Source organism: Magnusiomyces paraingens, assembly GCF_902498895.1.
Source record: "Magnusiomyces paraingens strain CBS 517.90 genome assembly, contig: contig4, whole genome shotgun sequence".
In the NCBI taxonomy this organism is placed as follows: Eukaryota; Fungi; Ascomycota; class Dipodascomycetes; order Dipodascales; family Dipodascaceae; genus Magnusiomyces; species Magnusiomyces paraingens.
This window is the reverse complement of record NW_022474070.1, coordinates 1,946,924-1,969,440: the sequence shown is the minus strand read 5'-3', so window position 1 is coordinate 1,969,440 and position 22,517 is coordinate 1,946,924. Positions and strand designations below refer to the sequence as shown.

General features: G+C 39.3%; 2 protein-coding genes across 2 annotated transcripts; one reads left to right on the top strand and one right to left on the bottom strand.

Annotated features, from left to right (window-relative positions):
- Nucleotides 1-167: 167 nt before the first annotated feature.
- SAPINGB_P005379 (uncharacterized protein) lies at nucleotides 168-11,747 on the top strand (the record flags this gene model as incomplete). The annotated part of the gene is made up of 8 exons (XM_032000093.1): nucleotides 168-543; nucleotides 634-2,513; nucleotides 2,579-3,335; nucleotides 3,685-3,975; nucleotides 4,628-4,861; nucleotides 4,941-5,523; nucleotides 6,253-7,735; nucleotides 7,788-11,747. The coding sequence occupies 8 exons, from the start codon at nucleotides 168-170 to the stop codon at nucleotides 11,745-11,747; spliced, it is 9,564 nt and encodes a 3,187-aa protein (XP_031855984.1).
- A 1,678-nt stretch (nucleotides 11,748-13,425) lies between these two features.
- Nucleotides 13,426-22,348, bottom strand: SAPINGB_P005378 (uncharacterized protein; the record flags this gene model as incomplete). The annotated part of the gene is made up of 7 exons (XM_032000092.1): nucleotides 13,426-13,762; nucleotides 13,819-15,271; nucleotides 15,385-18,788; nucleotides 19,462-19,474; nucleotides 20,200-21,178; nucleotides 21,262-21,491; nucleotides 21,961-22,348. 7 exons carry the CDS (start codon nucleotides 22,346-22,348, stop codon nucleotides 13,426-13,428), a joined length of 6,804 nt encoding a protein of 2,267 aa, XP_031855983.1.
- Nucleotides 22,349-22,517: the final 169 nt, after the last annotated feature.

Sequence of the window (22,517 nt, the reverse complement as noted above, 5' to 3'; positions counted from 1 at the left end):
TTGCCATTTAATGGTACCACAGAAAAAAGCTAGTCGTCCTTTGGAGTTATTTGTTTCTGATTTAAGCGGTCCTCATGTCGCTACCCCTGTGGGTCATCGTTATGTCTTAACCATTATGGATTATTATTCCAGGTACTCTTATGTGGAGTTGTTGGTTAGGAAAAGTGATGCAAGTCTTGCCATTCGTAACTTTATTGCTAGGTGTGAATCTTATTTTTTCTGGTGATTCTGCTGGTGATCGAGTTGCATATTTTCATTCTGATAATGGCGGCGAATACATTTCCAAAGACCTGGAGCAGTTCTTTGTGTCTAAGGGTATCAAGCATACTTATACAGTTCCTCATACTCCTCAACAAAATGGTGTTGCTGAGCGATTGAATCGCACATTATTTGAGAAAGCCAAGTCTATGCTTTTATATGCTCATGCTCCTGAATACTTATGGGGTGAAGCTGTCAAGTCTGCTAATTATATTAGGAACCGTCTTCCTAGTCGTACCACTGGTGGTGTTGCACCTCTTCAACTTTGGACTGGTAAACCTCCTAGTTATCACCATATGAAAGTATTTGGTTGTCAAGCTACAGTTGTTCTTCCTGGTGCTAAAAGAGAATCTAAGTTAAGTTCAAATACTTAAGCTGGTGTTTTTGTTGGGTATTCCTTGGATCGTACAGCTTATCGAGTTCTTCTTGATTCAAGCATTGTTGAAGCCAGGAGTGTTTACTTTGATGAGTCCAAGTTTCCATTTATGAAAAGTGATAAGGACTTGTCTATTAATGGTACTGGTGTTGGGTTTAGTGTTGGTTCTGGTTCAGGGTCCATGTCAGGACCTTGTTTTGATTCTAAGGGGACTGGTTTAGGATCTAATGTTAGGGTTAATTCTATTGCTAGTTCTGATTTAAGTTCTGGTTCTAGTTTTGGGTCTCATAGATCTTTACCAGCATCCTCATCTGGTTCTGGTTCTGGTTCTGGTTCTATTTGTGCTTTACCGTCTCCGTCTCCGTCTTCTTCTCCGTCTCATTCTCCGTCGCCGCCTCCTTCTTCTTCTTCTTCTATTATTGTTCATAAGCCTCGTTCTGTTCGTCGCATTTTGTCTACACCTTCTGCTCCTCTTGAGTCTCCTACTCTTCCTTCTATTGCTTCAGTTCCATCTCTTCCTAGTTCTCCTATTCTTCCACCTTCAGATCATGATGTCTCTATCTCTCCTGACTCTAGTCCTATTATTTCTTCTTCGGAATATATTCCTTCACAATTAGACTTATCTGAAGCTGGTCCATCTATTAATGAATCTGATATTTCAGGTGATTCTGGGATCTCGCAACGAGGGGGTGATATTGGGTTTCAACCGTCTATCATTGCTTCGTCTCCCACTCCACCACCTTCTGTTGAATTGGAAGTAGTGCCACTTAGTCAAGAATATCCTTCGTCTGATCTTGTTAATTCTCTTGACCAAGCTGGTGTTAGTGTTGTCACTAAGGATGATACTCAAGCTGTTTTGCCTAAATCTCGATCTCGTGTTGTTGCTGTTCGTTTACCTTCTATAACTCCTGCCAAACGCCCGAGTTCTGATGACATTGTTTCACCTCCTTCTAAACACCTTTGTGAAAATTCTTTGAAACAATCTCCAGTGTCTGCAACACCTGCAAAACGTCCAGCTGAAGAAGAGTGTATTTCTTATCGTCGTCTCAAATCTCTCCGCTTTGAGTATGATGATGTGGCTTTACTTGTTTTTACAGATCCTAGTAGTTTTGAAGAAGCTATGTCTAGTGAAGAAGCTGAGTTTTGGCTTGAAGCCTGTGTTATTGAAATGTCGTCTCTTAAACGCAATGGTACTTGGGAATTGGTTGATCTCCCACCTGGTCGCAAGGCTATCAATAGCAAATGGGTATTTAAAGTTAAGCGCAAAGCTGACGGTTCAATTGAACGTTACAAAGCTCGTCTCGTGTGTATTGGATTTTCGCAAGTTGAAGGTATTGATTATACTGAAACTTTTGCTCCCGTTGTTCGTTACGAGACTGTAAGGATTGTTCTTGCTATTGCTGCTCAGTTTGGGTTCCAGGTTCATCATATGGATGTCGAGACTGCATTTCTTAATGGTGATCTCAAAGAAGATATTTATATGAGACAACCTAAAGGCTTTGTTGTCAAAGGTCAGGAATCTAAAGTGTGTCATTTGAAGAAGTCTTTATATGGTTTAAAGCAAGCTCCTTTGTGTTGGAATGAGAAGATTCATGGTGCTCTTGTCAAACTTGGGTTTATTCGTAATGAAAGTGACTACGGTGTGTATACCAAAGGATCTGGGTCTACCATGGTCATTATTGCACTGTATGTTGATGATTTACTTATTTCTGGCAATTCTTCTGAAGTCATTGCCAAAACCAAGTCTTCTTTGTCATCTATGTTTAAGATGAAAGACTTGGGCCCAGTCGAGCAGTTCCTTGGCATGAGAGTTAAGCAGTCACCTTACCATATTACTGTGGATGTTTCGCGTTATATTTTGATATGTTGGAAGAGTTTGGTATGCAGAATTGTTCAAGTGTCAAGACTCCTTTACCCACTCGTGATCTTTCTGATTTTTCCGAGTCTGACTCTGCTACCGATGCCTCCATGTATCGCAGTATTATTGGTAAGCTGATTTATGCTGCTAATTGTGCTCGTCCTGATCTTGCTGTTGCTGTTAGTTTTCTTTGTCGATATATGCAGAGTCCTAAGTCTATTCATATGGAAGCTGCTAAGCATACTCTTCGTTATCTTAAGGGTACTGCTGAACTTGGTCTTGAATATCGAGCTCAGAAAGTCTACAAGCTTGTTGGCTATAGTGATGCCGACTATGCTCAGGACAAGCAGGACCGTAAGTCCTTTACTGGGTATGTTTTCATTCTGTCTGGTGGTCCCATTACTTGGGCCTGTCGAAAGCAAGTTAGTCCTGCATCGTCCAGCGTCGAGTCTGAGTATATGTCATTGTCTGATGCGTCTAAGGAATGCTTCTGGATTAATCAGTTGTTGTCTCTTTGCAAGATTCCTGTTCCGTTGCCAGTGACTATGTTTGAGGACAATCAGGGATGTATTGCTTTGGCTCAGAACCCAGTGTTTCATCGTCGTACCAAGCATATTGATGTTCGTTATCATGTTGTGCGTCACTATATTCGCAGTGGAGTAATTCATCTGGAGTATCTTGATACTCAAGTGATGTTGGCAGATATGTTCACTAAGAATCTTGGTCGTGTGAAGTTTGAGACATTAAGGGGACTACTTGGTATGAAGGCAGTAGGTGATTCTGCGACAAGGGGAGGTGTTGAGCATGCAATGTTGTCGCAGACTAGTGCAGTTGATAATGCACGTGAGTTTGGGTGGGAAACTATGGTTGATAACCTATGTGTATTTTAGTTTTAGCCGCATTAGGTTTAAGCCCTTATGTGACTGTGGTTACCCTCCTTAATTTGTTACAAAGTTGAAGTGTAATACAAACCCACTCAACTTTGGGACAAACCCAAATGAAAAATTTTCACCACTGCAAATTTTTCTTTTCCTTGGGTATATAAGGAAGGTTTCTTCCCCAACTTTTATAATTTTTCTTTTCCTTTTTCTTTCTTCTTATATAACTGTTTTATCTTATATATTTCAATATATACTTTTCTTGGATAATATTTTCTATTATTATCATGACTTCCCGTGTCACAGTTCAACAGCTTTTTCTGCCACGTGTGAGGCAGTTTACTTCCGAGATCTTTTGGAAGAACTTGGTGAATCTCAACCAACGACTGTCATCATGGAGGACAACAAAGGTGTCCTGGATCTCATGAAGGACAGCAAACATCACGAGCGGACTAAACATATTGATACCAAGTACATGCGCACCAGAGACCATGTCAAAGCCGGCGATACCCGTCTTGAAGCTGTTACTTCAGCAGATAATGTGGCAGACATTTTTACCAAAGCTCTGGCTAAGCCGCAGTTTTTATATTTGAGGAATCTTCTGGGTATGAGTACCCGTCCTCAAGTTGAGGGGGGAAATGGACTTGATGCAGTGCTCGTCTCGTCAAATAATACCTCCATCGTTACACCGCAGTCATTTTTTGAAGACTCGACGACGCAAAGATCAAGAGATTGAATCTTGATAACGGGCTATTGTTGCAGGGGGGCTGTTGGAATATATGTCATGGTACTATCGTGTATTTCAACATTATCCCATAATATTTTTTTTTTCCCAATTACACTCTCTACATTGTTACATTATTCACTAGCAACTACTAGCCCATTACCATTGGAGTTACAATAATTGTTACAATCAAGACTCCCTATTGCTAAAGAAAATTTTCAAGATGCTCTTTTAAATTTTCTTCATTACAGAAACCTTTCTTGTTTTTCTTTCTCTTCTTTTTCTCGCTACTCTAAATTTACGCAAAACTGTTTTTATTAAATACTCCTTCAGCTTTCAGCTTATCAATCGTATTTACTTATTAACTCTTGCTTTTAGGTATGATAGCGAACTTTTATTATTTTATTATTTTATTATTTTTATCATTTATATAATTCTTATATACACTCTAAATTTACGCAAAACTGTTTTATTAAATACTCCTTCAGCTTTCAGCTTATCAATCGTATTTACTTATTAACTCTTGCTTTTAGTCTTCTCCGCTATGTCTAATCACGGAAACACTACAGGAGTCAATGAAGGACCCTCATCCTTCGAGTCAGCCAGCACTGGAAGTTCTGTTGCCCACTCAACATCTGAGACCCATTCAAAGAACAACGCCAGCTCTTATGAGACATTCGCCGATCTCCCTGTTCATCGTCAAATTGATCTCGCTGACCGTTCTGGATTTACCGTTAGACAATTAACCATTGCCAACATACCAGTTTGTTCCGAAGGATGTGAAGCTGAATTAAAAGTCTTAGCAGACTTGACAGCTTACATTAGAAACTCAAACTTCAAAGCTAGTCCTCCCCCATCCCAAAAGGTTTTATTATCTTGACCAAGTAGAATTTGCTTACAATTCCGCACCACAGTCTACTATTAAGACATCTCCATTTGTCGCTGATCTTGGCTTTCTACCTCGCCAACCTGCAATGATCCGTCCACCATCGGATGCTCGTACACCCTCAAATGTGGAAAGTCTACAAGTCAAACTGAAAGCTATTCTGTTACGTACTCAAGAGTACATGAGTTTCTCACAGTTGAGTCAACAACGACAAGCTGACAAGCATCGTCGTCCTGTGGAAATTAAAGTTGGTGATTCTGTTCTTATCCACCACACTAGTTTTCAGAGCCCTAGCAATAGGATGCTGCCACTTTTCGTCGGTCCATACACCGCCGTTAAAGCAATTGGGGGAGGAAATGCGTTTGAATTGGATTTACCCACTACTGTTAAGAACAACCGTGTTTTTAATGTTTCGAAATTACGCAAATATGTCAAATCTGATGAATACCCTGCTGAGATTAGACCTACTGAGGATTATGTTAAGAAGAACTTGAACCGCATTGCTAGCGTAGCCGCTATGCAAAATGGTCTTGTCTATCTACAGTTCACAGATAGCCTACCTGGACATTGCGTCGCCATTTCAACAAGTTTTTGGAATACTATGCCTGCCGAAAAAAGGATACCATTATTCAAAGCTTACATGGTTAGAATCAAAGCTCGGGACGAGCCTTTATGAAAGGAGGGAAAGTTGTAAAAGATTAACAAGCAACAACCAAGACAAATAATTATAAATGTCTTAAAGATCAAACTTGCAATCAACCAAGACAAATAATTATAAATGCTTAAAGATCAAACATGCAATCAAAATAAATAATTATCGATAAATGCTTGAGGATAAAAATACATTAATCTAGATTAAGATTAAGAAGTGATTAATGTTGAGCATGCAATGTTGTCGCAGACTAGTGCAGTTGATAATGCACGTGAGTTTGGGTGGGAAACTATGGTTGACAATCTATGTTTATTTTAGTTTTAGCCGCATTAGGTTTAAGCCCTTATGTGACTGTGGTTACCCTCCTTAATTTGTTACAAAGTTGAAGTGTAATACAAACCCACTCAACTTTGGGACAAACCCAAATGAAAAATTTTCACCACTGCAAATTTTTCTTTTCCTTGGGTATATAAGGAAGGTTTCTTCCCCAACTTTTATAATTTTTCTTTTCCTTTTTCTTTCTTCTTATATAACTGTTTTATCTTATATATTTCAATATATACTTTTCTTGGATAATATTTTCTATTATTATCATGACTTCCCGTGTCACAGTTCAACAGGTTATGGGCCGCACTTCGGCTTATATTAATCTTACTTCCTCTGAAAACTCCTCCTCTCAACTATCATGTCTGGGCTACCAAAATTCTTTTGGGTCTTCGTGCTATGAATAATGGTGTCCATCTTTATGTCGAAGCTGGTACTGTCAATCCAGCTGCTAATGAATCCCTCGAAGACCTCACCGCCTCGCTTGATACCGTCGTCCATGATGTCATCCTCAACAATATTTCTCCTGAGTTGATCGAACATGTTAATGATGTGGCCATTAGAGGCCGTGACCTCTGGCTTTATCTTCATCAGGAGTATAGTCAACTTCAACCCGCCGATGTCATCTCTCTTATGAAATCCCTCTATGCTGGCAATATTGATGTTGGTCCAAAGTTTGTTTCTTCTGTTCGTTCTTATGTTGCTACATGGCGTTCCATCTACCAATCATTGTCGCCTGATTCGGTTGTGGCCTTCAACGCTTTGGCCTCAATGGGTCCCAATTGTGAGCGCTTCATCCAGTACGCCTTGGAGCACCGCTTTGATAGTAACAATGCTGACAACCTTGATATCAACAACTTCATCCGGAACACTGATAAATGGGCCAAGTTGTTGAAGATTACTGGACCTCCAGCTACTCTTTCGACTGAAGCGTTCGTTGCTTCATCAAAGAAGTACAATAACAAATCTAAGGGTGATGGTATTAAATGTTTCCGTTGTAAGAGGCGTGGTCATACTTCCAACAATTGTCATGTCTCTTGGGAAGAGGTTCAGGCTGCTCGCCAAGATAATAAGGATGACAAGGAATCTAAGGAGGCTAAAACCTCAAGAGGTTGGTTTGCTGAGACTATTGATGAATTTTCTGAGATAGTTGATGATGATCCATTTGTGAGTTCCGCTTTTGTGTCCGAGACATCTGTTGTTTCTGAAAAGTTTGGTAACAGTTGCTCCGAGTCGTTTGATGATTTGGAATCCGAACTTTTTGATTCTTCTGAGCCGTGTGTCGGCGATGAAGATTGTTTTGTTGGTCAAGTTTCTGAGTATTGTTCAAACTCAGAACTTGATATTGATTCAGTTGGTAAACCGTTTGTTGGTTCCACTGATGATTCTTGTTTTATTTCTGAACCGTATGTCGGTTCTACTGTTGTTTGTTTGGAGTCTGAACCGTGTGTCAGTTCAGCTCCTATTTGTTTTGATTCTGAATCGTTGGTCGATTCGGATATTGTTCCTTTTGATTCTGAACCGTTGGTCGGTTCTTCTTTTATTTCTTGTTCTGATTCTAAACCGTTGGTCGGTTCTGATGATGATATTGTCTTACCTTCTTTTGATTTTTTGGTGGATTCAATTACTGAACCTTCTCCACTTATTGTTAAACCAATTGTTACACCAAAATCCCGTTTTTCTCCATTCTTTTACTTATCTTTTGTTACCATCATGTTGTTTTCCTTGATTTTAATTGTCGTCTGGCATCCTTCTTCAATCTTGGATTTAAGTCATTCAGTACATCACGTTTTTGTTGCTGAATCTACTACTTCTGCTGAGGCCAACTTAGTTGTTGGGTCTGATTCTTTTGACTTTATCCATGATACCGGTGCTACCAGTCACATTTGCAATAACATCTCATATTTTTTCTTCTCTTCGTCCCACTTCGGCTACCATTCGTGGTCTTGGTTCTGCTACTGCTGAGGGGGTTGGCGACATTGTCGTTGATCTTCTTGGTAAAGATGACCAGCCTTGTGACCGCGTTGTTCTTCGAGATGTTTTATATGTTCCTAAGATTCCTCGCAATTTATTTGCTGCTCGTCGAGCTACTGCTGGTGGTTGTAGGTTCATTCAAGACCTTAACCATATTTCTGCTGTTGAAAATGGCAAAACTCGAGTCCACGCCATTGCCATGGGTGACTTGTACTTTTGTCGTTTCCGAGTTGTTTTGCCTTCCAAGCCAGTCCATGAGGTGTTTGCTGTTGAGTCGTCTGCCAATCTTTGGCACAAGCGACTTGGTCACGCCAGTGTGGACGTTCTCAAGAAATTATCTAAGTCACTTTCTGTCAAGCCTACTCATTTTGAGGTTGTGGATAGTCATAAGTGTGACGCTTGCTTGGGTGGCAAAGCCACAGCATTGCCATTTAATGGTACCACAGAAAAAGCTAGTCGTCCTTTGGAATTATTTGTTTCTGATTTGAGCGGTCCTCATGTCGCTACCCCTGTGGGTCATCGTTATGTCTTAACCATTATGGATTATTATTCCAGGTACTCTTATGTGGAGTTGTTGGTTAGGAAAAGTGATGCAAGTCTTGCCATTCGTAACTTTATTGCTAGGTGTGAATCTTATTTTTCTGGTGATTCTGCTGGTGATCGAGTTGCATATTTTCATTCTGATAATGGCGGCGAATACATTTCCAAAGACCTGGAGCAGTTCTTTGTGTCTAAGGGTATCAAGCATACTTATACAGTTCCTCATACTCCTCAACAAAATGGTGTTGCTGAGCGATTGAATCGCACATTATTTGAGAAAGCCAAGTCTATGCTTTTATATGCTCATGCTCCTGAATACTTATGGGGTGAAGCTGTCAAGTCTGCTAATTATATTAGGAACCGTCTTCCTAGTCGTACCACTGGTGGTGTTGCACCTCTTCAACTTTGGACTGGTAAACCTCCTAGTTATCACCATATGAAAGTATTTGGTTGTCAAGCTACAGTTGTTCTTCCTGGTGCTAAAAGAGAATCTAAGTTAAGTTCAAATACTGAAGCTGGTGTTTTTGTTGGGTATTCTTTGGATCGTACAGCTTATCGAGTTCTTCTTGATTCAAGCATTGTTGAAGCCAGGAGTGTTTACTTTGATGAGTCCAAGTTTCCATTTATGAAAAGTGATAAGGACTTGTCTATTAATGGTACTGGTGTTGGGTTTAGTGTTGGTTCTGGTTCAGGGTCCATGTCAGGACCTTGTTTTGATTCTAAGGGGACTGGTTTAGGATCTAATGTTAGGGTTAATTCTATTGCTAGTTCTGATTTAAGTTCTGGTTCTAGTTTTGGGTCTCATAGATCTTTACCAGCATCCTCATCTGGTTCTGGTTCTGGTTCTGGTTCTGGTTCTGGTTCTATTTGTGCTTTACCGTCTCCGTCTCCGTCTTCTTCTCCGTCTCATTCTCCGTCGCCGCCTCCTTCTTCTTCTTCTTCTATTATTGTTCATAAGCCTCGTTCTGTTCGTCGCATTTTGTCTACACCTTCTGCTCCTCTTGAGTCTCCTACTCTTCCTTCTATTGCTTCAGTTCCATCTCTTCCTAGTTCTCCTATTCTTCCACCTTCAGATCATGATGTCTCTATCTCTCCTGACTCTAGTCCTATTATTTCTTCTTCGGAATATATTCCTTCACAATTAGACTTATCTGAAGCTGGTCCATCTATTAATGAATCTGATATTTCAGGTGATTCTGGGATCTCGCAACGAGGGGGTGATATTGGGTTTCAACCGTCTATCATTGCTTCGTCTCCCATTCCACCACCTTCTGTTGAATTGGAAGTAGTGCCACTTAGTCAAGAATCTCCTTCGTCTGATCTTGTTAATTCTCTTGACCAAGCTGGTGTTAGTGTTGTCACTAAGGATGATACTCAAGCTGTTTTGCCTAAATCTCGATCTCGTGTTGTTGCTGTTCGTTTACCTTCTATAACTCCTGCCAAACGCCCGAGTTCTGATGACATTGTTTCACCTCCTTCTAAACACCTTTGTGAAAATTCTTTGAAACAATCTCCAGTGTCTGCAACACCTGCAAAACGTCCAGCTGAAGAAGAGTGTATTTCTTATCGTCGTCTCAAATCTCTCCGCTTTGAGTATGATGATGTGGCTTTACTTGTTTTTACAGATCCTAGTAGTTTTGAAGAAGCTATGTCTAGTGAAGAAGCTGAGTTTTGGCTTGAAGCCTGTGTTATTGAAATGTCGTCTCTTAAACGCAATGGTACTTGGGAATTGGTTGATCTCCCACCTGGTCGCAAGGCTATCAATAGCAAATGGGTGTTTAAAGTTAAGCGCAAAGCTGACGGTTCAATTGAACGTTACAAAGCTCGTCTCGTGTGTATTGGATTTTCGCAAGTTGAAGGTATTGATTATACTGAAACTTTTGCTCCTGTTGTTCGTTACGAGACTGTGAGGATTGTTCTTGCTATTGCTGCTCAGTTTGGGTTCCAGGTTCATCATATGGATGTCGAGACTGCATTTCTTAATGGTGATCTCAAAGAAGATATTTATATGAGACAACCTAAAGGCTTTGTTGTCAAAGGTCAGGAATCTAAAGTGTGTCATTTGAAGAAGTCTTTGTATGGTTTAAAGCAAGCTCCTTTGTGTTGGAATGAGAAGATTCATGGTGCTCTTGTCAAACTTGGGTTTATTCGTAATGAAAGTGACTACGGCGTGTATACCAAAGGATCTGGGTCTACCATGGTCATTATTGCACTGTATGTTGATGATTTACTTATTTCTGGCAATTCTTCTGAAGTCATTGCCAAAACCAAGTCTTCTTTGTCATCTATGTTTAAGATGAAAGACTTGGGCCCAGTCGAGCAGTTCCTTGGCATGAGAGTTAAGCAGTCACCTTACCATATTACTGTGGATGTTTCGCGTTATATTTTTGATATGTTGGAAGAGTTTGGTATGCAGAACTGTTCAAGTGTCAAGACTCCTTTACCCACTCGTGATCTTTCTGATTTTTCCGAGTCTGACTCTGCTACCGATGCCTCCATGTATCGCAGTATTATTGGTAAGCTGATTTATGCTGCTAATTGTGCTCGTCCTGATCTTGCTGTTGCTGTTAGCTTTCTTTGTCGATATATGCAGAGTCCTAAGTCTATTCATATGGAAGCTGCTAAGCATACTCTTCGTTATCTTAAGGGTACTGCTGAACTTGGTCTTGAATATCGAGCTCAGAAAGTCTACAAGCTTGTTGGTTATAGTGATGCCGACTATGCACAGGACAAGCAGGACCGTAAGTCATTTACTGGGTATGTTTTCATTCTGTCTGGTGGTCCCATTACTTGGGCTTGTCGAAAGCAAGTTAGTCCTGCATCGTCCAGCGTCGAGTCTGAGTACATGTCATTGTCTGATGCGTCTAAGGAATGCTTCTGGATTAATCAGTTGTTGTCCCTTTGCAAGATTCCTGTTCCGTTGCCAGTGACTATGTTTGAGGACAATCAGGGATGTATTGCTTTGGCTCAGAACCCAGTGTTTCATCGTCGCACCAAGCATATTGATGTTCGGTATCATGTTGTGCGTCACTATATTCGCAGTGGAGTGATTCATCTGGAGTATCTTGATACTCAAGTGATGTTGGCAGATATGTTTACTAAGAATCTTGGTCGTGTGAAGTTTGAGACATTGAGGGGACTACTTGGTATGAAGGCAGTAGGTGATTCTGCGACAAGGGGAGGTGTTGAGCATGCAATGTTGTCGCAGACTAGTGCAGTTGATAATGCACGTGAGTTTGGGTGGGAAACTATGGTTGACAATCTATGTTTATTTTAGTTTTAGCCGCATTAGGTTTAAGCCCTTATGTGACTGTGGTTACCCTCCTTAATTTGTTACAAAGTTGAAGTGTAATACAAACCCACTCAACTTTGGGACAAACCCAAATGAAAAATTTTCACCACTGCAAATTTTTCTTTTCCTTGGGTATATAAGGAAGGTTTCTTCCCCAACTTTTATAATTTTTCTTTTCCTTTTTCTTTCTTCTTATATAACTGTTTTATCTTATATATTTCAATATATACTTTTCTTGGATAATATTTTCTATTATTATCATGACTTCCCGTGTCACAGTTCAACAATTAAGAAGGAATTATTAAAGAGAATCGCTTGAATATATATAGTCATATATTTCCATAAGTTTTTATCAGTATCTAAAAAGATATTTACATCAATACAATAAGTTTTATATTAAACTATTAGCTTGGTTCTTTCTTTGGACAATCCGACTTTACTCTCATACGATAACTCCATTACACAATAAATAATAAGAGGCCGTGTGGTCTAGTCCACCTGTGTCAAAGAAGCGGAAAGTCACATGATAAATCCGCGAATTAAAAATTGGCCGCTTTTGTAATCCGGGTTTTTACCCGTACCCTGAATATGCATAGACACGATTTAGGCGATTTTAATCAAAAAAAATAAAAATGAAAATGGATAAGAAACAAACTAATTGATTTTTCTTATCTTTTCATTAAAGGTTCGGACCATTAACGACCAAAAATCTACAATATCTTTTCCAGTATTTTCATAGCTGCAATTTTAATCAAAATGAGTTTAGTAGGTTCAATTGCAAATGATGATTCTTCCGAGCACAATGAAAGCATTGTTGAGATTACTGGGGAAGAAGAAGAATTTAATTTAGTCCACACCTTGAACTTGAACAACAGAACGAGAGAGGCCAATCATATGAACTTAGATGAAGAGACTGAGGTGATTTCTGGCAGACTACATATTGTTATGGACAATCTGAGGACTTGTTTTTATAGAGCGGAGCAAGATGGGTTTTCAGAAATAAATTATGACCTTTATTTATCTCATAAAAGGCTTTTGCAAGAATCGGATGCATTAATTGACAAAATAATCATCCAAGATAAAGTCAAAGAAAGGCCATTGGCTAACAAAAATTTTCTTTTAAAACATTCTGCTAGAGCTCTCAATGCCACTTTTCGTTTTGATCGTCTCGAAATACTGGAACTTCTTACGCTTTTGGACCTCACAGAGTTCAGAAATAAGCACAAAACAAAAATCGTGTTGAACTGTGACACGGGAAGTCATGATAATAATAGAAAATATTATCCAAGAAAAGTATATATTGAAATATATAAGATAAAACAGTTATATAAGAAGAAAGAAAAAGGAAAAGAAAAATTATAAAAGTTGGGGAAGAAACCTTCCTTAAATATCTGAGGGAAAGAAAAATTTGCAGTGGTGAAAATTTTTCATTTGGGTTTGTCCCAAAGTTGAGTGGGTTTGTATTACACTTCAACTTTGTAACAAATTAAGGAGGGTAACCACAGTCACATAAGGGCTTAAACCTAATGCGGCTAAAACTAAAATAAACATAGATTGTCAACCATAGTTTCCCACCCAAACTCACGTGCATTATCAACTGCACTAGTCTGCGACAACATTGCATGCTCAACACCTCCCCTTGTCGCAGAATCACCTACTGCCTTCATACCAAGTAGTCCCCCAATGTCTCAAACTTCACACGACCAAGATTCTTAGTAAACATATCTGCCAACATCACTTGAGTATCAAGATACTCCAGATGAATCACTCCACTGCGAATATAGTGACGGACAACATGATACCGAACATCAATATGCTTGGTGCGACGATGAAACACTGGGTTCTGAGCCAAAGCAATACATCCCTGATTGTCCTCAAACATAGTCACTGGCAACGGAACAGGAATCTTGCAAAGAGACAACAACTGATTAATCCAGAAGCATTCCTTAGACGCATCAGACAATGACATATACTCAGACTCGACGCTGGACGATGCAGGACTAACTTGCTTTCGACAAGCCCAAGTAATGGGACCACCAGACAGAATAAAACATACCCAGTAAAGGACTTACGGTCCTGCTTGTCCTGTGCATAATCGGCATCACTATAGCCAACAAGCTTGTAGACTTTCTGAGCTCGATATTCAAGACCAAGTTCAGCAGTACCCTTAAGATAACGAAGAGTATGCTTAGCAGCTTCCATATGAATAGACTTAGGACTCTGCATATATCGACAAAGAAAGCTAACAGCAACAGCAAGATCAGGACGAGCACAATTAGCAGCATAAATCAGCTTACCAATAATACTGCGATACATGGAGGCATCGGTAGCAGAGTCAGACTCGGAAAAATCAGAAAGATCACGAGTGGGTAAAGGAGTCTTGACACTTGAACAATTCTGCATACCAAACTCCTCCAACATGTCAAAAATATAACGTGAAACATCCACAGTAATATGATAAGGTGACTGCTTAACTCTCATGCCAAGGAACTGCTCGACTGGGCCCAAGTCTTTCATCTTAAACATAGATGACAAAGAAGACTTGGTTTTGGCAATGACTTCAGAAGAATTGCCAGAAATAAGTAAATCATCAACATACAGTGCAATAATGACCATGGTAGACCCAGATCCTTTGGTATACACACCGTAGTCACTTTCATTACGAATAAACCCAAGTTTGACAAGAGCACCATGAATCTTCTCATTCCAACACAAAGGAGCTTGCTTTAAACCATATAAAGACTTCTTCAAATGACACACTTTAGATTCCTGACCTTTGACAACAAAGCCTTTAGGTTGTCTCATATAAATATCTTCTTTGAGATCACCATTAAGAAATGCAGTCTCGACATCCATATGATGAACCTGGAACCCAAACTGAGCAGCAATAGCAAGAACAATCCTCACAGTCTCGTAACGAACAACGGGAGCAAAAGTTTCAGTATAATCAATACCTTCAACTTGCGAAAATCCAATACACACGAGACGAGCTTTGTAACGTTCAATTGAACCGTCAGCTTTGCGCTTAACTTTAAACACCCATTTGCTATTGATAGCCTTGCGACCAGGTGGGAGATCAACCAATTCCCAAGTACCATTGCGTTTAAGAGACGACATTTCAATAACACAGGCTTCAAGCCAAAACTCAGCTTCTTCACTAGACATAGCTTCTTCAAAACTACTAGGATCTGTAAAAACAAGTAAAGCCACATCATCATACTCAAAGCGGAGAGATTTGAGACGACGATAAGAAATACACTCTTCTTCAGCTGGACGTTTTGCAGGTGTTGCAGACACTGGAGATTGTTTCAAAGAATTTTCACAAAGGTGTTTAGAAGGAGGTGAAACAATGTCATCTGAACTCGGGCGTTTGGCAGGAGTTATAGAAGGTAAACGAACAGCAACAACACGAGATCGAGATTTAGGCAAAACAGCTTGAGTATCATCCTTAGTGACAACACTAACACCAGCTTGGTCAAGAGAATTAACAAGATCAGACGAAGGAGATTCTTGACTAAGTGGCACTACTTCCAACTCAACAAAAGGTGGTGGAGTGGGAGACGAAGCAATGATAGACGGTTGAAACCCAATATCACCCCTCGTTGCGAGATCCCAGAATCACCTGAAATATCAGATTCATTAATAGATGGACCAGCTTCAGATAAGTCTAATTGTGAAGGAATATATTCCGAAGAAGAAACAATTGGACTTGAGTCAGGAGAGATAGAGACATCATGATCTGAAGGTGGAAGAATAGGAGAACTAGGAAGAGATGGAACTGAAGCAATAGAAGGAAGAGTAGGAAGAGTAGGAGACTCAAGAGGAGCAGAAGGTGTAGACAAAATGCGACGAACAGAACGAGGCATATTAACAATAATAGAAGAAGAAGAAGAAGGAGGCGGCGACGGAGAATGAGACGGTGAAGAAGACGGAGACGGAGACGGTAAAGCACAAATAGAACCAGAACCAGAACCAGATGAGGATGCTGGTAAAGATCTATGAGACCCAAAACTAGAACCAGAACTTAAATCAGAACTAGCAATAGAATTAACCCTAACATTAGATCCTAAACCAGTCCCCTTAGAATCAAAACAAGGTCCTGACATGGACCCTGAACCAGAACCAACACTAAACCCAACACCAGTACCATTAATAGACAAGTCCTTATCACTTTTCATAAATGGAAACTTGGACTCATCAAAGTAAACACTCCTGGCTTCAACAATGCTTGAATCAAGAAGAACTCGATAAGCTGTACGATCCAAAGAATACCCAACAAAAACACCAGCTTCAGTATTTGAACTTAACTTAGATTCTCTTTTAGCACCAGGAAGAACAACTGTAGCTTGACAACCAAATACTTTCATATGATGATAACTAGGAGGTTTACCAGTCCAAAGTTGAAGAGGTGCAACACCACCAGTGGTACGACTAGGAAGACGGTTCCTAATATAATTAGCAGACTTGACAGCTTCACCCCATAAGTATTCAGGAGCATGAGCATATAAAAGCATAGACTTGGCTTTCTCAAATAATGTGCGATTCAATCGCTCAGCAACACCATTTTGTTGAGGAGTATGAGGAACTGTATAAGTATGCTTGATACCCTTAGACACAAAGAACTGCTCCAGGTCTTTGGAAATGTATTCGCCGCCATTATCAGAATGAAAATATGCAACTCGATCACCAGCAGAATCACCAGAAAAATAAGATTCACACCTAGCAATAAAGTTACGAATGGCAAGACTTGCATCACTTTTCCTAACCAACAACTCCACATAAGAGTACCTGGAATAATAATCCATAATGGTTAAGACATAACGATGACCCACAGGGGTAGCGACATGAGGACCGCTTAAATCAGAAACAAATAACTCCAAAGGACGACTAGCTTTTTCTGTGGTACCATTAAATGGCAATGCTGTGGCTTTGCCACCCAAGCAAGCGTCACACTTATGACTATCCACAACCTCAAAATGAGTAGGCTTGACAGAAAGTGACTTAGATAATTTCTTGAGAACGTCCACACTGGCGTGACCAAGTCGCTTGTGCCAAAGATTGGCAGACGACTCAACAGCAAACACCTCATGAACTGGCTTGGAAGGCAAAACAACTCGGAAACGACAAAAGTACAAGTCACCCATGGCAATGGCGTGGACTCGAGTTTTGCCATTTTCGACAGCAGAAATATGGTTAAGGTCTTGAATGAACCGACAACCACCAGCAGTAGCTCGACGAGCAGCAAATAAATTGCGAGGAATCTTAGGAACATATAAAACATCTCGAAGAACAACGCGGTCACAAGGCTGGTCATCTTTACCAAGAAGATCGACGACAATGTCGCCAACCCCCTCAGCAGTAGCAGAACCAAGACCACGAATGGTAGCCGAAGTGGGACGAAGAGAAGAAAAATATGAGATGTTATTGCAAATGTGACTGGTAGCACCGGTATCATGGATAAAGTCAAAAGAATCAGACCCAACAACTAAGTTGGCCTCAGCAGAAGTAGTAGATTCAGCAACAAAAACATGATGGACTGAATGACTTAAATCCAAGATTGAAGAAGGATGCCAGACGACAATTAAAATCAAGGAAAACAACATGATGGTAACAAAAGATAAGTAAAAGAATGGAGAAAAACGGGATTTTGGTGTAACAATAGGTTTAACAATAGGCGGAGAAGGTTCAGTAATTGAATCCACCAAAAAATCAAAAGAAGGTAAGACAATATCATCATCAGAACCGACCAACGGTTTAGAATCAGAACAAGAAATAAAAGAAGAACCGACCAACGGTTCAGAATCAAAAGGAACAATATCCGAATCGACCAACGATTCAGAATCAAAACAAATAGGAGCTGAACTGACACACGGTTCAGACTCCAAACAAACAACAGTAGAACCGACATACGGTTCAGAAATAAAACAAGAATCATCAGTGGAACCAACAAACGGTTTACCAACTGAATCAATATCAAGTCCTGAGTTTGAACAATACTCAGAAACTTGACCAACAAAACAATCTTCATCGCCGACACACGGCTCAGAAGAATCAAAAAGTTCGGATTCCAAATCATCAAACGACTCGGAGCAACTGTTACCAAACTTTTCAGAAACAACAGATGTCTCGGACACAAAAGCGGAACTCACAAATGGATCATCATCAACTATCTCAGAAAATTCATCAATAGTCTCAGCAAACCAACCTCTTGAGGTTTTAGCCTCCTTAGATTCCTTGTCATCCTTATTATCTTGGCGAGCAGCCTGAACCTCTTCCCAAGAGACATGACAATTGTTGGAAGTATGACCACGCCTCTTACAACGGAAACATTTGATACCATCACCCTTAGATTTGTTATTGTACTTCTTTGATGAAGCAACGAACGCTTCAGTCGAAAGAGTAGCTGGAGGTCCAGTAATCTTCAACAACTTGGCCCATTTATCAGTGTTCCGGATGAAGTTGTTAATATCAAGGTTGTCAGTATTGTTGTTACTATCAAAGCGGTGCTCCAAGGCGTACTGGATGAAGCGCTCACAATTGGGACCCATTGAGGCCAAAGCGTTGAAGGCCACAACCGAATCAGGCGACAATGATTGGTAGATGGAACGCCATGTAGCAACATATGAACGAACAGAAGAAACAAACTTTGGACCAACATCAATATTGCCAGCATAGAGGGATTTCATAAGAGAGATGACATCGGCGGGTTGGAGTTGACTATACTCCTGATGAAGGTAAAGCCAGAGGTCACGGCCTCTAATGGCCACATCATTAACATGTTCGATCAACTCAGGAGAAATATTGTTGAGGATGACATCATGGACGACGGTATCAAGCGAGGCGGTGAGGTCTTCAAGGGATTCATTGGCAGCTGGATTGACAGTACCAGCTTCGACATAAAGGTGGACACCATTATTCATAGCACGAAGACCCAAAAGAATTTTGGTAGCCCAGACATGATAGTTGAGAGGAGTGAGTTTTTTCAGAGGAAGTAAGATTAATATAAGCCGAAGTGCGGCCCATAACCTGTTGAACTGTGACACGGGAAGTCATGATAATAATAGAAAATATTATCCAAGAAAAGTATATATTGAAATATATAAGATAAAACAGTTATATAAGAAGAAAGAAAAAGGAAAAGAAAAATTATAAAAGTTGGGGAAGAAACCTTCCTTAAATATCTGAGGGAAAGAAAAATTTGCAGTGGTGAAAATTTTTCATTTGGGTTTGTCCCAAAGTTGAGTGGGTTTGTATTACACTTCAACTTTGTAACAAATTAAGGAGGGTAACCACAGTCACATAAGGGCTTAAACCTAATGCGGCTAAAACTAAAATAAACATAGATTGTCAACCATAGTTTCCCACCCAAACTCACGTGCATTATCAACTGCACTAGTCTGCGACAACATTGCATGCTCAACAAATCGCAACCCAAGAAGGCATACTACTGTGTTTGTCTAGGTTTTCTAATTTCATGTCATATAGATATCTTTCAGAAGTGTGGGGACGGCCTCCTTCAACAATCAACCATATTGTAAATGATTTTATTGACTGTTTATACAATAATTATGGCATGCTGTTGGATTTCGAAAAAAATCCTTTCCTTACCAAAGAAAGAATACGCTTCTACACTCAATGTATCAAAGAAAAAGGAGCAAAAGAAGAAAACGTTTTTTGTTTTATTGATGGAACGACTTACAGGATATCAAAACCTGGAAATAGGATGGAAAGCAACTGGTACAATGGACACAAACACATGCATACCTGCAATTATTTAGCTATTACAGCTCCAGATGGATTGGTTATTGGTCTATATGGCCCTTTTGCGGGTCATATAAATGACGAAGCAGCTGTTAAGGAAAGTCGTATTCTTACTACTCTCAAGTCACGCTATTCATTTGACGGCATCGATTATTGTGTTTATGGTGACATGGGATTCAAACGACAGCAGCAGTTATTGGCTGAATTTTTTCCTTCGAGTATTCACGACGACCCAACAAAAATCGCTTTGAATAAGTCTATGAAACCATTAAGAGTTTCTATTGAACAAGTATTTGGAAGTATAAAACAGTCATTTTCTGGAGGATTTTGTTTTAAGACGCAACAAGTAGGCAAAAATGATTTCCTGAGACCATTTTCAGTTGCTTGTTTGCTTCATAATTTTCGGGTCTGTATTCGCCAACGGTCAGCCGCTGGAGAGACGATTGGGGTCACTCCTCCAGTTTTACCGGATTATCTTAAATATGCCAATAGGCAGTTTCCATTTTAAATAAGGATTTTTTATATTAAAATTTATTATATGGGTAAGAAATATAAATAATTAATCATTTAATTTGTAAACATGTTCTCGCTTGAATAAAGTGAACTCTTTTGGTACAAAATGTATTATTTTTTCAGTCAAAATCTTCATAAAAGCTTTCCCCCATGTCGTACTTACTTCTCTCCAGATCTTTTAATCTAGCATCAATATTTTTTAAATAACCATGAATTTGCCTGTAGTGATTTGTTGTGCTATGTCTCAAACCTTTAAGTTCATCCTTAATCTCATCTATAGAATCCAAAATAAGTTTGGACGTACTGGTTTGACTATCCAAATAAGTACAGGAACCTTCAATAACATTCTGAACAGAATTCATATATTTATTATCGAGAAATTTATCATCATGCTGTTTAATGACTTTGCTTTGGTCCAATACAACCCTTGACTTCCCCTTTCGTTTCTCCAAAGCTTTACCTTTAGCAAAACCTGCTTTATTTGTAGAATGAGGATCATAGCCAATTATTTCAAGTTCCTTTTGATCTTTGGTGCTTGCAGTATTAGATTTATCGTAGACTGATGTAGGAAGACCCTGATGGCGATGGAGAACAGCTTCGATAGATGCTCTATCATCTAGTTGCCTGTTTTTAATCCATTCCTTTAAGGCATCTTTCGATTGAAAATGAGTGTTAGCATAAGACCAATTCTGGTAATGAAATGCTGCTAATAGTTTAAATTTCTCCAAACTTTCTCTGACTGATTCAATTTTAGAACTTGAACCTGGTAAAGCACGACTTAGAAAACGTGCGCTTATTTCACTATTTGTTTTCCCACTTTTTCCATCGAAACCATTTGGGACTTTAATTCGCTTCAACTCGTGCTGAAAGCTTTCCATTGCATTTTTGGCTGGAAATAGATAAGTGGGAGAAGCGTTGTATTTTTCATAAATTACTGTTGCAATCTTACGATGAACAAGCTCGATTAAGTCGTCTTTAGGAGGCAGAGTAAGGAGATAAGGATATTGACAAAATTGCTCAAAATAGACCAACTCGTACTCTAAGCATTTGATACCTTTAGGTTTTTTAGAGTCTAATATTTCTTCCAGACTAAGAACTCTACCAAATATACTGGCATTGATAGATTTTGGGATGGGGGAGGACTAGCTTTGAAGTTTGAGTTTCTAATGTAAGCTGTCAAGTCTGCTAAGACTTTTAATTCAGCTTCACATCCTTCGGAACAAACTGGTATGTTGGCAATGGTTAATTGTCTAACGGTAAATCCAGAACGGTCAGCGAGATCAATTTGACGATGAACAGGGAGATCGGCGAATGTCTCATAAGAGCTGGCGTTGTTCTTTGAATGGGTCTCAGATGTTGAGTGGGCAACAGAACTTCCAGTGCTGGCTGACTCGAAGGATGAGGGTCCTTCATTGACTCCTGTAGTGTTTCCGTGATTAGACATAGCGGAGAAGACTAAAAGCAAGAGTTAATAAGTAAATACGATTGATAAGCTGAAAGCTGAAGGAGTATTTAATAAAAACAGTTTTGCGTAAATTTAGAGTGTATATAAGAATTATATAAATGATAAAAATAATAAAATAATAAAATAATAAAAGTTCGCTATCATACCTAAAAGCAAGAGTTAATAAGTAAATACGATTGATAAGCTGAAAGCTGAAGGAGTATTTAATAAAAACAGTTTTGCGTAAATTTAGAGTAGCGAGAAAAAGAAGAGAAAGAAAACAAGAAAGGTTTCTGTAATGAAGAAAATTTAAAAGAGCATCTTGAAAAATTTTCTTTAGCAATAGGGAGTCTTGATTGTAACAATTATTGTAACTCCAATGGTAATGGGCTAGTAGTTGCTAGTGAATAATGTAACAATGTAAAGAGTGTAATTGGGAAAAAAAATATTATGGGATAATGTTGAAATACACGATAGTACCATGACATATATTCCAACAGATAGGAGGGTACATATCTGACAAAATATTGCGAATATCGTTTTTAGTCATATGCAAGACCTTGGTAGCCTCCCTTTGCGAATGGATAGAGTTTAAAATTGGTGCGATTGTCACTTTTGGAAGGATGGTTTCAAGCCGGGGAGTAAATTCAGTTGCTTGTTGGACCCCATTAAAGGTTTGCTGAGGCAACTCATTGTCGGCACTTACAGCTGAATCATCTAAACCATCAATATCTTTGTCATATCTCTTATCAGCAGGAACTTCGTTATCTGAAATGCTTGAATGGTTAGGGTCGTTATTATCAGGTTGGAGTTTTGGTGGAGATGGGGATCCAGCAAGTTCGTTGATAAGGTTGGAATCAGGTAACATTAAGGAGATAAATTAAAAATAAAAAAAAAATACGACTATAAAATTTAACAAATGAAGAATAAATTTAAAAAATAAAGAAAGAGAGTTGAAGGTGTTGTGGTTGTTGAAAATCGATATGAAAATGGAGTCTTAAAATATAAGAAAAATGGTTGTGGGTTGGGTTACTCTC